The following is a 20,360-nucleotide window of genomic DNA, read 5'->3' on the forward strand; positions in this document are numbered from 1 at the left end:
CCGATTACACTGTTTCCAATGCATCAAAGGATTCTGGGTAAGATATGCAAATGAAGTTCACAATGACTCACCTTTTTACTTTTAGCCTGCTTTTTAAGGCAGACTTACCTTTACGCCATAGCATCGCTGCATTACACAGCTTTTACACTTAGCTAGGGTTAGTACAGTGATTCAGACCAATCCCAGGACAGCTGTTTCGTGGTTTTTGCCACTCATCAGCTGGGAGTAGGTTGAATCACTGCTTGGTAAAGTTAATTTCTGGGGGAAATACAACAACAATTAAAATTATGGGGAGGCGAAAAGTGAGTTTAAAATCCTCCACTAAATCCAAAATGTAGAGAAAATAACTCATTGTGAAAACTATTTACAAATCTAGACAAGTCAGAAGACTTGCTTTTCCCACAGAAACTCTCCGATGACACCGTTTCCAATGCAGCAAAGGATTCTGGGTAAGATATGCAAATGAGGTTCACAACCTTTTTACTTTTAGCCTGCTTTTTAAGGCAGACTTCCCTTTACGCCATAGCATAGCCGCATTACACAGCTTTTACGCTTAGTTAGGGTTAGTACAGTGATTCAGACCAATTTAGTGGGGGATTTTAAACTCACTTTTCGCCTCCACATAATTTTAATTGTTGTTGTATTTCCCCCAGAAATGAACTTTACCAAGCAGTGATTCAACCTACTCCCAGCTGATGAATGGCAAAAACCACGAAACAGCTCTGTACTAACCCTAGCTAAGCGTAAAAGCTGTGTAATGCGGCGATGCTATGGCGTATAGATATATATATGTACACACACATACACACTATTTTTCTAGGGTATAAGAAATACATACCAGCTGTATCTAGAACCTCTTTATCAATCTTTTCTGATAATAGGCAAAATATCCCATGTGCTCCAGTGACTCCTTTCAGCAACTCTGCTCTGGGTATAGGGTCGTCTGAATCCCATTGCTGGACATCGCTAAAACCATAGGTAAAGAAAGTCCAGTTAAATTATAAAAGATAAAACATGTTATTTGAATTATGTAACATTTCTCAACCACTCACTCATGTCTAAATTGAGTCCCTTGAATCATAGAGTTACATGTAGTACAGCCAAGACATCTATAACAGCCCCTCTACTTGTTCCGGAAAAGGGGCTGTTATAGATGTCTAGGCTGTACTACATGTAACTCTATGATTTTTTAAGACATCCCCACACAAACCGGAGATTTGACATTAAATGTTACCTATCATGCACCACCACATATGTGGTATATCTTTTGAATTGCACCTGTGGACAATTTTACGTGGGGAAAACTAGCGATAATATTTGCACCCGGATGGCCAATCATAGACATTCAATTCGAGAAGCCATTGATAAACAGAAAAGTGAATTACCGGTGGCTAAACACTTTATGAAACACAAGCACACAGTGAGCGACCTCAGATTCATACTTATCGATCATGTACCGCCCCTAAGGAGAGGAGGGGACAAAAATCAACATCTACTACAAATAGAATCAAAGTGGATCTTTAAACTAAGAACTCTATATCCCAATGGCCTGGACCACCAAATGGATTGGCAATGTTATTTGTAAATAAGTTGGTTGTATCGTTTCCATTAGTAGGTTAGAAGTTGTATATAGATTCAGTTTGTAGATTGTTCCCCTTATCTATGTGTAAATGATTTTTTCTACTACCTAGCTCTGGTAGTCTCCTATGCATCATATGTAGATCGCAGTCAGATTATGTGTTGGTCACCTATAAGTGAGAGTTCATCACAGCAGTATCATAAGTTTTTGTAATGAGCCGCCGGATGATCACTTTGGCCTGTTATATGTTGTATTTTGTATGACACGCCTATCTCCTTCTTGTTTGTATATCTTATGTTAACATGCCCGTGATGGAATGGTGTGTGTCCGTTTTAGATTTGTATTCACCAACATGCTTGTTTATTTACATTCTAGGTATTGACTGATGGGCTATTTTGTTTCATCCTACAAGTTGAGGCTACTAACAACGCCCATATACTCCCATTGGCTGGTAGGTTAATCTGTTCCACCCTCTTGATGACGTTATTAGTAAACGCCCATCACACTCACGTGGTAAATCATTTACTAACCTGGCTGACGTGTGTCACACGGCAACAACGTGATTGGTTGTATCAGTCTGGAATGTTGGTTTTCTCCTGATGGTTACGCCCACGACTCACATATTTGGCATCTTCGGTGTGATATGGCGCTGTGATGATTTAGCTTGAGTTCAACTTCACTGAATATTGTCAATTAATTATCTGTATAGATTGCTTTTGAAGTACACAGATGCTGGCGACTCAGAATCGATCATGTCCACCTCCATGCACACCCCATGGTTCCCGGCACTTGTGTCTAGTGCTTCAAATGTAGAACCTGAAACAGGAGCTACTGCACCAATCAGACCAACATTAGTCACCTTGGTCAAAACACCACAACAAACCAGCACCACTAAGGCTACTAGCCAAGCACATAGATACCCCAGCAGGGCCACCTCAAAAACCAAAAAGAAATAGGTGTGATCAATATTTCTGACACTGTCCTAACCCCAGCACAAATTTCCATACTTAAAAGGGACACTGAACCCAAATTTTTTCTTTCGTGATTCAGATAGAGCATGCAATTTTAAGCAACTTTCTAATTTACTCCTATTATCAATTTTTCTTCATTCTCTTGCTATCTTTATTTGAAAAAGAAGGCATCTAAGCTTTTTTTGGCTCAGACTCTGGACAGCACTTTTTTATTGGTAGATGAATTTATCCACCAATCAGCAAGGACAACCGAGGTTGTTCACCAAAAAATGGTCCGGCATCTAAACTTACATTCTTGCATTTCAAATAAAGATAACAAGATAATGAAGAAAAATTGATAATAGGCGTAAATTAGAAAGTTGCTTAAAATGTCATGCTCTATCTGAATCACAAAAGAAAAAAATTGGGTTCAGTGTCCCTTTAATAAAGGTCTCACTTTTGTACCTAGCACAAATTTTGATGTTTTTGCCACCATGATAGACATCAACCGCCTAGTACGCAAGTTTACTTTAAGGAAACATTTTTCTGGTTCAACACATGACACCTACCTTCCTCCCCCAATCCCTATCACACTAGACAGCAGTAACAAAGTTGGGTTATTATTTAAGGACCTATGTGACTTTAATGTTCTGATTTCATTACAGGATAATGCAGTATGCCCCACTATCTCAACCCATGATTTTCCACATAAAGATCGCTCTTACTTTTAACCAGTGCAAGCCAGAAGTACTAGCATCAAATTATACCAAGATGCAGTACAGAGAGACATCTTATTACTAAATGACACTCTGACACAGTTACATTTCAGCACCAAACATAACATCTCCCACTTAGAAAGGTTGGCGCTGAAACAGTTAGAAGCAAATCAAGACATTGTGGTCACCAAGCCGGACAAAGGGGGGGGCAGCAGTGGTCCTAAATAAAATTGATTACATTAATGAAGCTACCTCCCAACTGAGTGACCGTAATGTCTATACCAGACTAAGTCTCGATCCTACCCACACATTCAGAAGAGAACTACTGTCTTTCCTGGACACGGCCCTGGAAAAAGGGTTACCTCACTAAGGAGGTGGTAAACTATCTACTAATAGATGACCCTCTAATACCCACTTTCAGACCCTCCAGAAACCACCAGGTAGGCCAATTGTGGCCAGTATGGGCTCCCTTTGTGAGAGACTAGGAGCCTGGTTGGTCTCAGCCCTTCAACCGATAGTCATGTCCCTACCAGGCTACATAAGAGATAGTGCCCATCTGCTACAACAGCTAGAGAATGTCATTTGGCATTTATGGCTCACCATCAATGTAACAGCCCTTTACTCTAGTATCCCACACAATAAGGGCCTCGAGGCAATGGGCCACATGATTAGGAGATACACATCCTATTCTGAGGAATACATGTGTTTTTTGGTTTCTGCAGCCAGATTTTTACTAACGCACAACTACTTTGTCTTTGGGGGGGATTTCTACCTGCAAAGATGCGGGACAGCCATGGGGGCTAAATTTGCCCCGGCATATGCCAATCTTTACATGGGCTGGTTAGATTATAACCGCATTGTTGCAGACGATTTCCCCTTCGGAGACAATGTAGTTGTGTATGGTCGATATATAGACGACCTAATTGTCTTTTGGAATTCGAATTGGTCACAAATCGTGGACCCATTAATAAATATGTTAAATAATAATGATCTTAATCTCAGATTCACATACAATGTGGAACAATACACCATTCCTTTTCTAGATCTCCAGCTTTCCATAAATAATGACAACAGGGTAATCTCTACAATATATAGAAAATCTCTGGCATGAAACACGATTTTAAGGGCAAATTCCTGCCATGTCAAACATATTACTAGAGGTATACCCAAAGGCCAGTTCATTAGAGCACAAAGAAATTTCTCTAGTTTGACAGAATACCGAATTCAGGCCAATCTTCTTAAAACATGCCTACAAGAGAGAGGATATAATAAGAGCCCTAACCAGAATAGCTAATGAAGTTGAAAAAATAGATAGACATGCTTTACTTTCTGGCACCAACAACAAAAAACCCAAGGAGTCAGTAAACACAGACACTATAGCGTTTTCCACTCAATACAGCAGGCAATTCCATAACATTTGGGAGACAAAGTTAGAAAAAAAATACTTTTTCAATAAACCAGCCCAGCCTCCTAATTGACTTACAGCAGTGAAAGGCTTATTTAGATGTGGCCATACTTGTAAGACCTGTTCCTAAACTAAAAAGACTGATCAATTTAAATCCTCTCAAACAGGACAAATTTTCAATATCAACAATAGGATTGATTGCACTAGTGATCATATGGTGTACCTCATCACATGCCAGCAGCGCTCCCTTCAATACGTGGGCACAATGACACGCCCCCTAAAAGATTGAATTAGGCAGCATTTGCTGTCTTTGGATGAGAAAACCCCCAAGACACCAGTGGCCAAACATTTTCGCTCCCATGGCACTCGTGTCAAACATCTCTTTCAGTTTGTGGGTATAGAATATATCAGGAGAGATATTAGAGGGGGAGATAGAATAGCCAAACTACTTAGGAGAGAAGCTTATTGGATTTTTACCCTGCAAACCAAATTTCCTAGGGGTATAAATAAGAGATATGACAGACTTATTTATAGATGAATTCCCTATACTTCTATCTTTGATTTTAATATGCTTATCTCCCCTTCTTTCTATCTATTATCCCCCCTAGACATGACCATTATGTCATCTTTATTATCGTCTAGGTACACTGTAGCTTTCCTCTTTAGGTTTTTCTGTATCTATATACTGATCTTATTTTAGTCATAAGAATGTTATGTAGTTCAAATATAATCTTTTATTTTATTTTTGCTTTATGCATATTACTTTTTAACTGTTTATTATTTCTTTTTGTTTTCTCATTTTGTAACGCCTCATTTGCCATAACTCTGTATAATTTTCTTTTAATCATTATTCCTTATTTAGCTTAAGCAATTACATATGTTTTTCTCTGGTTTTTCACGCTACCCAGTTTGTTTCACTATATACTTATGAATTTTCCCTTTGTGGTCGCTAAAACCTAGTTATTGTTATTTTTTACCATTGTTTAAATTGTTATTTCCCTGGCACTATAATAGCCAGTGCTTCCCATAGCGGACTCTTTTTTTTTTTCTTCTTCTTTCTTATTGGGGCCTATTTAACAAAGGTCTGTCGGACCTGATCCGACAGTGCGGATCAGGTCCGACAGACCTCGCTGAATGCGGAGAGCGATACGCTCTCCGTATTCAGCATTGCACCAGCAGCTCTTGTGAGCTGCTCGTGCAACGCCGCCCCCTGCAGATTCGTGGCCAATGGTCCGCCAGCAGGAGGGTGTCAATCAACCCGATCGTACTTGATCAGGTTGAATTGCGGCGATGTCTGTCCACCTGCTCAGAGAAGGCGGACAGGTTTTAGACTGCTGCTTCATAACTGGTGTTTCTGGCGAGTCTGCAGGCTCACCAGAAAAAGGGCCCTCAAGCTCCATATGGAGTTTGATAAATGGGCCCCATTATCTTTATTTATTATATCATTTTTTTGTTCCACACAGTAATAATACTTACTGAGCGCTCTTTTCACTATTTAAATGTATTACCCTTGTGCGCATTTTATATGTTAGAGGCAATACTTAGGAATTATTTTGTCATTTTTTTGGTTATAATTAGTTAATCAATATGTATTTGAATTCACTTTGTTAATGTATCAGTCACGTTTTTCACTTTATGCACACGTTTGTTACATATTGAGTAATTTCACTCACTCTCACTAATATTTTTATTGATCAATGAATAGTATATAAGTGCTCACTTAGTGAACACCTGTAGATCTCTGATGAAGTGCATCTGAGCATGCGCGAAACGCGTCAGATCCTTTGCACCTACCCTGTACACTGAATAGTGTTCCACCTGGAATAGCTTGAATTCTATGAGTCCTGGAATAGCTTGAATTCTATGAGTTATTGATTCTATGAGTCCTTGTTCTTTCCTGGTCTACAAGTTTATGGCAGAGCTTGCCGGAGGACCTGAATCCCACATTGAGCACCCAGCTCTGTTCCCGGCAGTGGCGATATTGGCTGCATTTCCCCGACAAAGGTGAGCATCAACCTTCACTCTGCGTACCTCTCGGAAGTCACAAGGAGTAGGAGCCCAGGCGCGGCACCTGCTGGAACTTTTTTCACATACAGACGGGACGCACCCGGCATAGCAGCTACAGAGAGCTTGCTTTGTTGTTATACACAACACACAGGAGTCGGACTTCCTTCTCGCAGGACAGGTAACTTTGCTTGCCAGTTTTGCAGCACGAAAGCCAAGACCCAGAGGTACGTGTCTTTGTACAAACATAACTGAATGGGGGTATATGCAGCCATCATTTTGCAACAGTGTTTAGCTCATTGAGAACACAATTACGTGTCTATTTATACTGCACCACGTCTAGTGCAGCGCCTTAAATTATTACAACACTGCTGGGATATACTTTGATTGGACTGTGTCTAATTTCCTTTCTTTGTTTTTGAAGTACCACAGGTAGTTATATGAAGCTCTAATAGAGATATAAGTTATATGTTATTTTCAGTTATCTCCTCTATTATGAATGTGAGAGCCCACATGGAGTTTAAGTTGTTGTATGTACACACCTATGTTTTTAGCACATAAACAGCCCTGTTTAAATTGATGTTTTAAGTTTGTTTACTGATTGTACTGGTCAGTACAGAAACTATGTACAGTATAAGTTTGTTTTCTTGTGTTTATTAAGCATATGTCTCACATTCTTAACAGTTATGGGCTGTTATTCTCTGATTGGCGGTGGTGTTATAAACACTGTTTGTTTCTCACAATTTCACTTGGTCTGATGAAGGGGTGATTTATCCCCAAAACGTCACTGATTTTTGATGTGCCAATAAAGCACTTTTTGCACAAATCCAGTGAGTGCATGCCTCTTTTGGAGTTATATATATATATATTAAAAAACAAAAATAAACAAAACACAAATTAGGTACTAGCAGTCAGCTGCCAGTACCACAGATGGCTGCTGCTAATGGGAGGGATCAGGGAGGATCACTAGACTGCAGAAAAAAAAACAAAAAAAACCCCTAAACTGCATACTGGCTAATTGTCTGCCATTACCTAAGGTGGTAGGAATGAGTGTGGGTGGGGGAGTAAGAGAGCTGTTTGGGAGGGGATCATGGAGAGAGTTAGGGTCTGGTAGGAAGGCAATACCTACATTAATATAGTATTTCCTTTACTAGCAAATTAATTAACCCCTTCACTGCCAGTAATTTCATAAGTGTGATGTGCAGCTACAATTAGCGGCCTTCTAATTACCGAAAACCAATAGCAAAGCCATGTATGTCTGCTATTTCCCAGAGGGGCTTTTACAATCATTTTTGTCATGATTGCACAACCAGTAAGTAAATAATTTCAGTGAGAAACCAAAAGTTTGTGAAAAAGTTAACAATATTTTTTTATAGGATTGCATTTGCTGGTAAAATGGTGGCATGAAATATACCAAAATGGGCCTGGATCAATACCTTGGGTTGTCTATTTATACTAATATAAAGTTTTGACAGGTAAATAAAAAAAACAAAAAAACAAGGCTCTATTTCTATTTAAATGGAGTGATAGAAAAAATGCTAAAAATTCTCTGGTATGTTTAACAAGTTTCCCCCTGAAATTCCCAGTAGCGAAAGGGTTAAAACATGTTTGACTTAAAGGGATTTTTGGTCATCTAGCTGCCAGTAGTGCAATGCTGCTCCTTCAGCAAAGGATAACAAGAGAAGCAGATTTGATAATAGAAGTAAATTGGAAAGTTGTTTAAAATTGTATGTTCTATCCAAATTATAAAAGAAAATTCTGGGGTTTCCCGTCACTTTAACCCTTTGAGCGCTAATGACGGCTCTGAACCGTCACAGAGTTTCCCACTCTGGTGCTAATGATGGCTCAGAGCCGTACTAGCACTCTCCCACCTTGAGGGAGATCTGGGGGCTCCCACCCGCTCCTACCCTGGCGATCGTGCCTGTAGAGTGACGGGCATCGCCGGTGCTTTCCGTTTTGCGTGGCAACGTCACTATGCAACTTTATTTATACTTAACAATGTTAAGTATAGGAGCAGAGGGCATGCTGCTTAGAAGCCTGTATCTCAGGCATCTAAGCAGCTATAGACCCCCCAATCGCCTAACCTTTCCAACAGTGTAAGTCTTGGGGGGGGTCTGAAAAAAATAAAACAAAGTTTAAAAAAAATTGTTCAAAAATAAAAAAAACATTAAAAAATCTTAGCACCCAGGTGGGAAAGTGCTTAGCACTCAAAGGGTTAAAGAAAAAATAAACACAAAGTGCAAAACTAAAGCTACGAAGGGACAATGTCTTTATAACCTTTGTAATTACTATATTACACATTTAATGTTATCCAACACCACTTGTGAGTCATGACAGCTTGCACAAGAAATCATTAATCTCACATAGGAAAACAGATCAAACAATCTAAATCAGTTTAGCACCTAAGAAGCTGCATATTAAATAAAACATTAAAGGGACAGTAAAGTCAAAATTAATTGTCATGATTCAGATAGACTAGAGCATGCAATTTTAAAAAACTTTCCTTCTGTTATCTAATTTGAGTCGTTATCTTGGTATCTTTTATTAGAGTAAAACTATATAGTGTGCACGTGTCTTTAGAACTCTATGGCATGAGTGTTTTGCAACATTATTTGTAGCTTTGTTATACAATGTTGCAAAACACTACTGCCATAGAGTACTAAAGAGACGTGCACACTCCTGAGCCTACCTAGTTTTACTCTTCAATGTAAGATATCAAGAGAATTAAACAAACTTGATAACAGAAGTAAATTGGAAGGTTGTTTAAACTTGCAAGCTCTATCTGAATCATGGAAGTTTAATATTGCCTTTACTGTCCCTTTAACAAGCTCTAGCCAGGGAAAGCATTTTACAGGGAACGGTTTTAGAATCAGGCGGAATTTTGACATTTGCATTTGACTTTCAACTACACAGGGGCACAAATGCAGCTGTAATAGAAAAAATACATGTATTTTGCAACAATGTGCAATAATAAGGTTAATGTTCATGTTTTAATGTTATTGCTAAGTGAGGCACTCACATTTCAGCTTGAGACAGCAGTTTCTGCCCCTCTGGTGGTATCCTCCTTGTCACAAACACCTTCATGAGCTGCTGCGCTGCTTTCATAGCAAATTATGATCCAGACCTCCAGCACAAGAGGAAGTGGAGGGCAGAATGGGGAGGAGCTGTGCTGACTTACACAAGCTTAAATGGACTTTCCTTGGTTTTTAAACCAAACCTAAACATGATGCTTTACTGCCATCTAGTGTTTACTTAACGGAACAATACATTTTTTACAGCACATGCCAGTCAGGCTCATTCATTCTTTACAGTTTGCTTTTTTTACAAATACATCTTTGTGCTAATACTGTTTAGTTATATTACTACTTTCTGTTGCCAGCACAGACCGTTTCATTCCTCATTACAGATTATATTGTTCTGGCCAACCAAGTGTACATAACCTACACATGTTTAAAGGGATAGTCTAGTCAAAATTAAACTTTTATTATTCAGACAGAGGATGCAATTTTAAGCAATTTTCTAATTTACTCCTATTATCAATTTTTCTTCGTTCTCTTGATATCTTTATTTTAAAAAGCTGGAATGTAAGCTTAGAAGCCAGCCCATTTTTGGTTCAGCATCTGGATAGCGCTTGCTGATTAGTGTCTAAATGTAGCCATCCAATCAGCAAGCGCTATTCAGGTGCTGAACCAAAAATGGGCTGGCTCCTAGAATTACTTTCCAGCTTTTTTAAATAAAGATACAAAGAGAACAAAGAAAAATTGATAATAGGAGTAAATTAGAAAGTTGCTTAAAATTGCATACTCTGTCTGAATCATGGACATTTATTTTTGACTAGACTATCCCTTTAAGTTTACTGCAAACAACTTCCTTGTACCACCACCAAGGAAGGAGCTTCTTTGAGAAGCCTAATGGTCTATTTGTCCCTGCAAAGATACTATTTAGATTGTTGTGCAGTTTTTAAAACAAGGACTACAGAATATATGTAATGTTTTTGTAAAACTACATAAAACGTTTTTTCTTACCTTATAAATAGGGTTCCCAGCTATCTTCTACAAAATGTTCTGGACAATCTGTAGGTGACTGTGCACTATGTGGGGTGGGGGGTCATACAATGCCCCTCCTTAAAAACTTATACCTTAGCCACCACTTATGATCTTGCCATGGATATTTTTCACAACTGAACAGTCATCTTGCTGCTTGACTGTGAATAACATCCAAGTCAATAATTTTACCTTTTATAGTGATTTGACCCCCTTGACTGTCCCTCACTTTTACATTTAGTTAACACTCATGGACTTTAAGAAACTGTTTATTTTTTGGGTCCAGTATTTTTGTAAAGATATTACTGGACAGTCTGCTAAAATACTGGACACCTGGCAGGGGCAACATTACATATAAACCTGCATGCTTCACTAATGAACTATAATAATATAATAAAGTTACAAATAGAAAAATGAGTATAGACTAAAACATAAAAGTGAGTGACAGCTTTTTCTGTGCTTTATTTTTATGTACTTCTCTGTTTTATTTGCCTGTGCTTGTATTATTTCATTTTTAAAACATTCTGGGCCAGATTACGAGTGGCGCGTTAACAGCTACGCACGAGTGGAAATGGGTTTTATCATGGGTGTTTGTGAGCGTTGGGTTTACTGATCGTATTACAAGAAAGTAAATGCAATTGTGCTAGAATGATTATCGAGTCCTTAGAACTCTAGTTAACTGTTTCGCGAAACAAAAAAATATCACAAAACACATAAAAATACATTACAAAGTACAGTTAAACTCATAATAACACTATCTGATAAAAATTATTAAAAAAATTGCATAAAAAAGTTATAAGGGTTCAAACATATATCTATGTTTATAGGTGTGTACATATGTATTTATATGTGCATATATGTATTTACAGACATATATAAACACATAAAAACCCATGTACATATATATAGACATATATATCAGTGCATTGGAGCCCTTTTCAGTTAAGTAGATGAAACATTCATATTTAATAGTGTTTAACTGTGTATTTACTGTAAATATTTTACATTCCAAAGTTCTGCACATAGTAGAATATGTTCTATGTATTATCTGTATATATCTATACCTATATATAATCATATATATAAATATAGGCATAGAATCAAATAAGAATACAGTAGCAGATGACGGTTAAAACAACTTCTTTATTTCAACATCTTAGGTAAAATCATCCATGGGTCACACAGACGATAATTGCAGCAAATCCGCTAACATGTTTCGGCCCTTGCACATGCTTAGTCGGAGCTGGTGCCTCAGTAAGTGTGCATATAAAAAGACTACACAATTTAATAATTTATTAAATTAATGGTGCCCAACACACAGATTTGATGATGCTTTTTATTTCAGATATGTTTGTAAACGTAGAAAGAGAAATTATAACAACAACAAAAAATAACAACTGTGTGTTGCATATACATTTTCATAATCTAGGATGCTTTCAACCATTTAAACATTTCAGCAACAAAAAATATTTTGTCTAATTTTCAATGAGGTTTTCAAATCCCTAATCATATGGTGACTTTGTTTTTTTATTAAACCATCTATATACACAAAATATAACAGTAATAACAATCAAGTGTACACACAAAATAAGTATTGAAAATGTGAAAGCTAAGACAATCAATACACTCCCTGAATCATGCTGGATATATTCCCTCTGTTGTCAGATTTTTATATGTAATTACTTAGGAAATATGCATGAATGATTTTACAATATTAGCACATGATACAACTGCAGTATAACTGCAAAACATGGTAACTATTACATAGGCTATATAATAGTTACCTGTAAACTTGTAGCTTTTCTACAGGTTTGTCTGTGATAGGATACCAGCATATGCCATAGGCTATGGAATAGTTATCCTGAAAACTTGTAGCTTTTCTACAGGTTTGTCTGTGATAGAATACCAGCATATGCCATAGGCTTGTCAGGGTGCCAGGAATCAAACTGAGACGAGAAGTGCAAAAATAATCACACCTTTATTAAAAAGCAAAAAATAATAAAAAGTCCACAAGTCAAATAACAAGACAGGAATCAAAACCAGAGCTGGTAGTCAGACGAGCCAAGTCAGAAGCCAAAGCGAGTAGTCAGACGAGCCGGAATCAGGAACAAGGAGAACAGCAGAGTTAGGAACAAGCCAGGGATCAGGAACCAGGAGGGACGGCAGACAGCCAGGTAATACACAGGAGCTCTCACAAACAGGTCTGAGACAACGCAAGGGCAAAGCATACTGAACAGAGACCCTTTAAATAATAAGTGATGACATCACAATTCTGAGACTGCATCCTGTCTCACACGGATGATGTACACCAGTCTGGCCATAAAAGGAAGTGCAGGAAATGAGCAGCATCACACAGTATGCACCAGAGTCAGCAAGAGAGGTGAGTAAAATGGCTGCCAGCAGCACATGGCAAAAAAGACAGGGAAAAAACCCTGACAGTACCCTCCCCTCAACCAACCCTTCCCCCCGGTAGGACAAAAGGCTTATTGGGGAAACGGGCATGGAAGGCACGGAGGAGGGCAGGAGCATGAACATCAGAGGAGGGAACCCATGAACGCTCCTCCGGACCGTAGCCCCTCCAGTGAACCAAATACTGTACGCGGCCCCTGGACATACGAGAGTCAATAATGCTGCTGACCTCATACTCCTCATGTTTGTCAACAAAGATAGGACGGGGACGAGGCAACACAATGGTAAACCGATAACAAACCAATGATTTCAAGAGGGAGACATGAAAAACATTGGAGATGCACATTGCAGGAGGAAGGTCAAGAGCGTAGGCCACAGGATTGACCTGTCGGAGTATTCGAAAAGGACCAACATAATGGGGAGCCAGTTTATTGGAAGGCACACAAAGGTTCAAGTTGCGGGAGGATAGCCAAACTCTCTCACCAACCTGGTAGGAAGGCGCGGGAAACGCCTACGATCAGCCTGGAACTTTTGGTGCTGCATAGAACGATGAAAGCAATCCTGAATCTGCACTCATGTGGAACGGAGTTGCCGGAGATGCTCCTCCAAAGTCGAAATACCCTGAGACATGAATGAATCTGGCAACAAGGATGGTTGAAACCCATAATTCGCCATGAACGGGGATAACTTGGAGGAAGCATTAATAGCACTATTACGAGCAAACTCTACCCAAGGTAACAGTTCAGACCAATTATTGTGGTGATCCGAGACATAGCAACGGAGGAACTGTTCCAGAACTTGATTAGACCATTCCGCAGCCCCATTGGATTGAGGGTGATATGCAGAGGAGAAGGAAAGCTGGATCCCCATTTGAGCACAAAAGGAACACCAAAATCTGGAGACAAACTGGATACCCCGGTCCGACACTATCTCCTTGGGTAACCCATGTAAATGGAAGACCTCCCAGGCAAAAACTGAAGCAAGCTCCTGAGCGGTAGGCAACTTCTTCAGGGGAATGCAATGTGACATTTTAGAAAAACGGTCAACCACCATAAGGATAACAGTATTGCAATTGGAAACAGGGAGCTCGACAATGAAGTCCATGGAAAGATGTGTCCAAGGATGCTCACCACAAGCAATAGGTTGAAGAAGACCCACAGGAAGACGTCGAGGAGTCTTATTCTGTGCACAAACTGAGCAGGAGGCAACATATGCAGCAACATCAGAACGAAGACCTGGCTACCAGAATTGTCGAGTGACAGACCAAATCATTTGGTTCTTGCCTGGGTGACCTGCGGCTTTAGGATAGTGGTAAGTGTGTAAAAGTTTAGTTCGAAGATTCTCAGGAACAAAACACTTACCACTAGGTTTCTCAGGAGGTGCATTGGTTTGTGCAGCCAGGATCTCCTCCCCCAAGGGAGAAGTCAAATTAGTACGTATGGTAGCCAAAATATGGTCAGGAGGTATAACTGGAGTAGGTACAGACTCCTCCTTGGACAGAGGCGAAAATTGTCGAGACATAGGACATCATTAATAAATTCCTGGAAAACAGCAGGAGCATTACATAGGCCAAAGGGCATTACAAAATACTCATAATGCCCGCTCCTGGTGTTAAATTATTTTTTCCATTCGTGGCCCTCCTTGATCCTAACGAGATTGTACACTCCTCTCAAATCAAATTTAGTAAAGACCGTAGCTCCCTTGAGGCGGTCAAAGAGTTCCATAATGAGCGGAATAGGGTAAGCATTCTTAATAGTAAGACGATTAAGACCCCTATAATCGATGCATGGTCTTAACTCGCCACCCTTTTTCTTCACAAAGAAGAAGCCAGCCCCTGCAGGAGAGCAGGATTTGCAGATGATCCCCCGCGACAGAGCATCGGAAACATACTCCTCCATAGCACAATTCTCTGCAACAGACAGAGGGTAAACCCAGCCCTGAGGAGGAATGGCTCCGGGTTGCAGGTCTATGGCACAATCGTAAGACCGGTGAGGAGGCAACGTACCGTAGCAAGCCAGGAATCAAAACCAAAGCTGGTAGTCAGACGAGCCGAGTCAGGAGCCAAAGCGAATAGTCAGACGAGCCGAGTCAGAAGCCAAAGCGAGTAGTCAGACGAGCCGGAATCAGGAACAAGGAGAACAGCAGAGTCAGGAACAAGCCAGGGATCAGGAACCAGGAGGGACGGCAGACAGCCAGGTAATACACAGGAGCTCTCACAAACAGGTCTGAGACAACGCAAGGGCAAAGCATACTGAACAGAGGACCTTTAAATAATAAGTGATGACATCACAATTCTGAGACTGCATCCTGTCTCACATGGATGATGTACACCAGTCTGGCCATAAAAGGAAGTGCAGGAAATGAGCAGCATCACACAGTATGCACTAGAGTCAGCAAGAGAGGTGAGTAAAATGGCTGCCAGCAGCACATGGCAAACAAGACAGGGAAAAAACCCTGACAAGGCTATGGAATAGTTATCCTGAAAACTTGTAGCTTTTCTACAGGTGTTTGTGTGATAGGATACCAGCATATGCCATAGGCTATAGAATAGTTATCCTGTAAACTTGTAGCTTTTGTACAGGTTTGTCTGTGATAGGATACCAGCATATGCCATAGGCTATAGAATAGTTATCCTAAAAACTTGTAGCTTTTCTACAGGTGTTTGTGTGATAGGATACCAGCATATGCCATAGGCTTTAAAATAGTTATCCTGTAAATGTGTAGCTTTTGTACAGGTTTGTCTGTGATAGGGGATACCAGCATATGCCATAGGCTATTGTATAGTTATCAAGTAAACTTGTAGCTTTTCTACAGGTGTTTGTGTGATAGGATACCAGCATATGCCATAGACTATTGTATAGTTATCCTGTAAACTTGTAGCTTTTGTACAGGTGTTTGTGTGATAGGATACCAGCATATGCCATAGACTATAGTATAGTTATCCTGAAAACTTGTAGCTTTTGTACAGGTTTGCCTGTGATAGGGGATACCAGCATATGCCATAGGCTATAGTATAGTTATCAAGTAAACTTGTAGCTTTTCTACAGGTGTTTGTGTGATAGGATACCAGCATATGCCATAGTATAGTTATCCTGAAAACTTGTAGCTTTTGTACAGGGTTGTCTGTGATAGGGGATACCAGCATATGCCATAGGCTATAGTATAGTTATCAAGTAAACTTGTAGCTTTTCTACAGGTGTTTGTGTGATAGGATACCAGCATATGCCATAGACTATAGTATAGTTATCCTGAAAACTTGTAGCTTTTGTACAGGGTTGTCTGTGATAGGATACCAGCATATGCCATAGGCTTTTAGAATAGTTATCCTGAAAACCTGTAGCTTTTGTACAGGTGTTTGTGTGATAGGATACCAGCATATGCCATAGGCTATAGAATAGTTATCCTGAAAACCTGTAGCTTTTTTACAGGTTTGTCTGTGATAGGATACCAGCATATGCCATAGGCTATAGAATAGTTATCCTGAAAACTTGTAGCTTTTGTACAGGTTTGCCTGAGATAGGGGATACCAGCATATGCCATAGGCTATAGTATAGTTATCAAGTAAACTTGTAGCTTTTCTACAGGTGTTTGTGTGATAGGATACCAGCATATGCCATAGTATAGTTATCCTGAAAACTTGTAGCTTTTCTACAGGTTTGTCTATGATAGGATACCAGCATATGCCATAGGCTATAGAATAGTTATCCTGAAAACTTGTAGCTTTTGTACAGGTTTGCCTGTGATAGGGGATACCAGCATATGCCATAGGCTATAGAATAGTTATCATGTAAACTTGTAGCTTTTGTACAGGTTTGTCTGTGATAGGATACCAGCATATTTCATAGGTTATAGTATAGTTATCAAGTAAACTTGTAGCTTTTCTACAGGTGTTTGTGTGATAGGATACCAGCATATGTCATAGTCTATAGCATGGTTATACTGAAAACTTGTAGCTTTTCTACAGGTGTTTGTGTGATAGGATACCAGCATATGTCATAGTCTATAGCATGGTTATACTGAAAACTTGTAGCTTTTCTACAGGTGTTTGTGTGATAGGATACCAGCTTATGCCACCACGAAGTTGGATTTGTAGTTTATGATGGGACCAGAAAATTTCACTTACTGAGGCAGATTACCTTGTTTTAGCTATGGGCCTGGGCTCTCTTATGTTTCAGGGGAGTACCCCTCCCATTCTAACCTTTACAACTACAGTAGCATGATTACTACATACCATGCAATCGTTATTCTTCCTATGCCTGTAGATCTCTTTAGATCAATTCTCTTATTGTAAGCCATTACGGAAGCCTGTTGATAAAGCTCTGCATCTTTATACTGGGAGCGCCATCTTGGTGCGCATGTATTGTTGCATCCTGCGACAGAAGCAGTGCGCTCTTACAGATCAGTCACATTGTGCTCTTTATTGTGCTTGCTAAACTGAAGTGCATGATAATTGGCTTGTCAAGAAGACAACAATATCACTGATCTGTGAATATGCACCACTTTTGCCGCCGGGTAAAAGAATACTTACATTCCAAGATGGCCCAGTGGGAAGATACAGAGATTCACTAACTGGCACATTTGAAGGGTCAAACTAAGATTATGGGGCCTATTTATCAAGCCGTCAACTATGCTGCATTCGCCGGCACCAATACGCTCGCCTAACATTGCTGCCGCGGACCTGAATACACTCTCCATATTTAACAAAAAGCTGTCAAAAAGCCGCGCACTAAGTACGGGGTAATGAGCAGCGGACTGTTGTTAACTAACAGTCATTGATATCGCTGCTCTTCAGCTTTTTCCCAGCTTTATTTGTATACTGTCACTAAGCACCGCCACTATACTAAAATGTTTAACGCCTATTCCGCCGCTCCCTGACCCGCCGCAACTAAATAAAGTTATTAACCCCTAAACCGCCGCTCCCGGAGCCCACCACAACTCTAATAAATGTATTAACCCCTATCCCTCCGCTCCCGGAGCCCACCGCCACCTACATTATGTTGTTAACCCCTAATCTGCTGCCCCCTACACGGCCGCCCCCTACATTATGTTATTAACCCCTAAACCGCCAGCCCCCCACATCGCCATAAACTAAATTAACCTATTAACCCCTAAACCTAGCAACCCGCTATCTTTATATTAAATATTAACTCATCCCTATCTTATAATAAATTTAAATTTACCTTTAAAATTAAATTAAACTATATTAAATTATTAATTAATCTACCGTAAATTTTATACTAAAATTACAATAAACTATATTAAATTAATAAATAATCTACCCTAACTTTTATACTAAAATTACAATAAACTATATTAAATTAATAATTAATCTACCCTAACTTTTATGCTAAAATTACAATAAACTATATTAAATTAATAATTAATCTACCCTAACTTTTATTCTAAATTTACATTAAACTACAAATTAAATTAACTATATTATATATATTTAAACACCTAACCCTACTCAAATAATTAAAATCTACACTAAAAAATTACAAAGTTACAAAAAACTAACAACTAAGTTACAAAAAATAACAAACACTAAGTTACAAAAAATAAAAAAGAATTATCAAAGATTTTAACTAATTACACCTAATCTAAGGGCCCTATTATGAAAATAAAAAAGACCCCCAAAATAAAAAAAAAACCTAACCTACAATAAACTACAAATAGCCCTTAAAGGGCCTTTTGCGGGGCATTGCCCCAAAGAAATCAGCTCTTTTACCTGTAAATAAAAAATACAAATACCTCCCCCAACAGTAAAACCCACCACCCACACAACCAAACCCCCAAATAAAATCCTAATCTAAAAAAACCTAAGCTCCCCATTGCCCTGAAAAGGGCATTTGGATGGGCATTACCCTTAAAAGGGCATTTAGCTCTATTGCTGCCCAAAGCCCTAACCTAAAAATAAAACCCACCCAATACACCCTTAAAAAATCATAACACTAACCCCAGAAGATTCACTTACAGTTTTGAAGATCCGACATCTATCCTCCAAGAAGCCGGCAGAAGTCTTCATCCAAGCGGCCAAAGTTTTCCTCCAAGCCTGCAGAAGTCTTCACCCAGACAGCATCTTCTATCTTCATCCATCTGGCGCGGAGCGGCTCCATCTTTGGAATGAAGGTTCCTTTAAATGACGTCATCCAAGATGGCATCCCTTAGATTCCAATTGGCTGATAGAATCAGCCAATCGGAATTATGGTTGAAAAAATCCTATTGGCTGTTGCAATCAGCCAATAGGATTGAGCTGGCATTATATTGGCTGATTGGAACAGCCAATAGAATGCAAGCTCAATCCTATTGGCTGATTGGATCAGCCAATAGGATTGAAGTTCAATCCTATTGGCTGATTGCAACAGCCAATAGGATTTTTTCAACCTTAATTCCGATTGGCTGATAGAATTCTATCAGCCAATTGGAATCTAAGGGACACCATCTTGGATGACGTCATTTAAAGGAACCTTCATTCCGAAGAAGCCGTCGATTGAAGAGAATGCTCCACGTCAGATGTCTTGAAGATGGAGTCGCTCTGTGCCGGATGGATGAAGATAGAAGATGCCGTTTGGGTGAAGACTTCTGCAGGCTTGGAGGAAGACTTTGGCCGCTTGGATGAAGACTTCTGCCGGCTTCTTGGAGGATGGATGTCGGATCTTCAAAACTGTAAGTGAATCTTCTGGGGTTAGTGTTAGGATTTTTTAAGGGTGTATTGGGTGGGTTTTATTTTTAGGTTAGGGCTTTGGGCAGCAATAGAGCTAAATGCCCTTTTATTTGGGGGGTTGGTTGTGTGGGTGGTGGGTTTTACTGTTGGGGGGGTATTTGTATTTTTATTTACAGGAAAAAGAGCTGATTTCTTTGGGGCAATGCCCCACAAAAGGCTCTTTTAAGGGCTATTTGTAGTTTATTGTAGGTTAGGTTTTTTTATTTTGGGGGCTTTTTTATTTTCATAGGGCTCTTAGATTAGGTGTAATTAGTTTAAATCTTTGATAATATCTTTTTTATTTTTTGTAACTTAGTGTTTATTTTTTTGTGTAACTTAGTGTTTGTTATTTTTTGTAACTTAGTTGTTAGTTTTTGGTAACTTTGTAATTTTTTAGTGTAGATTTTAATTATTTGAGTAGGGTTAGGTGTTTAAATATATAATATAGTTAATTTAATTTGTAGTTTATTGTAATTTTAGTATAAAAGTTAGGGTAGATTATTAATTAATTTAATATAGTTTATTGTAATTTTAGTATAAAAGTTAGGGTA

General features: G+C 39.1%; 1 protein-coding gene across 1 annotated transcript in view; it reads right to left on the bottom strand.

The window, feature by feature from the left end:
* GRHPR (glyoxylate and hydroxypyruvate reductase) overlaps positions 1-9,825 on the bottom strand; it is a 48,114-nt gene extending 38,289 nt beyond the window's left edge. The window contains exons 1-2 of the mRNA XM_053702719.1: positions 9,674-9,825; positions 839-966 (exon numbers count right to left, since the gene is read on the bottom strand). Of these exons, the coding sequence (XP_053558694.1) occupies positions 839-966; positions 9,674-9,759 (214 nt within the window). The 5' untranslated portion in view covers positions 9,760-9,825. The remainder of the gene's footprint in view (positions 1-838; positions 967-9,673) is intronic.
* Between the last annotated feature and the right edge of the window lie 10,535 nt (positions 9,826-20,360).

Source organism: Bombina bombina, chromosome 2 (assembly GCF_027579735.1).
Source record: "Bombina bombina isolate aBomBom1 chromosome 2, aBomBom1.pri, whole genome shotgun sequence".
NCBI classification, from domain to species: domain Eukaryota; kingdom Metazoa; phylum Chordata; class Amphibia; order Anura; family Bombinatoridae; genus Bombina; species Bombina bombina.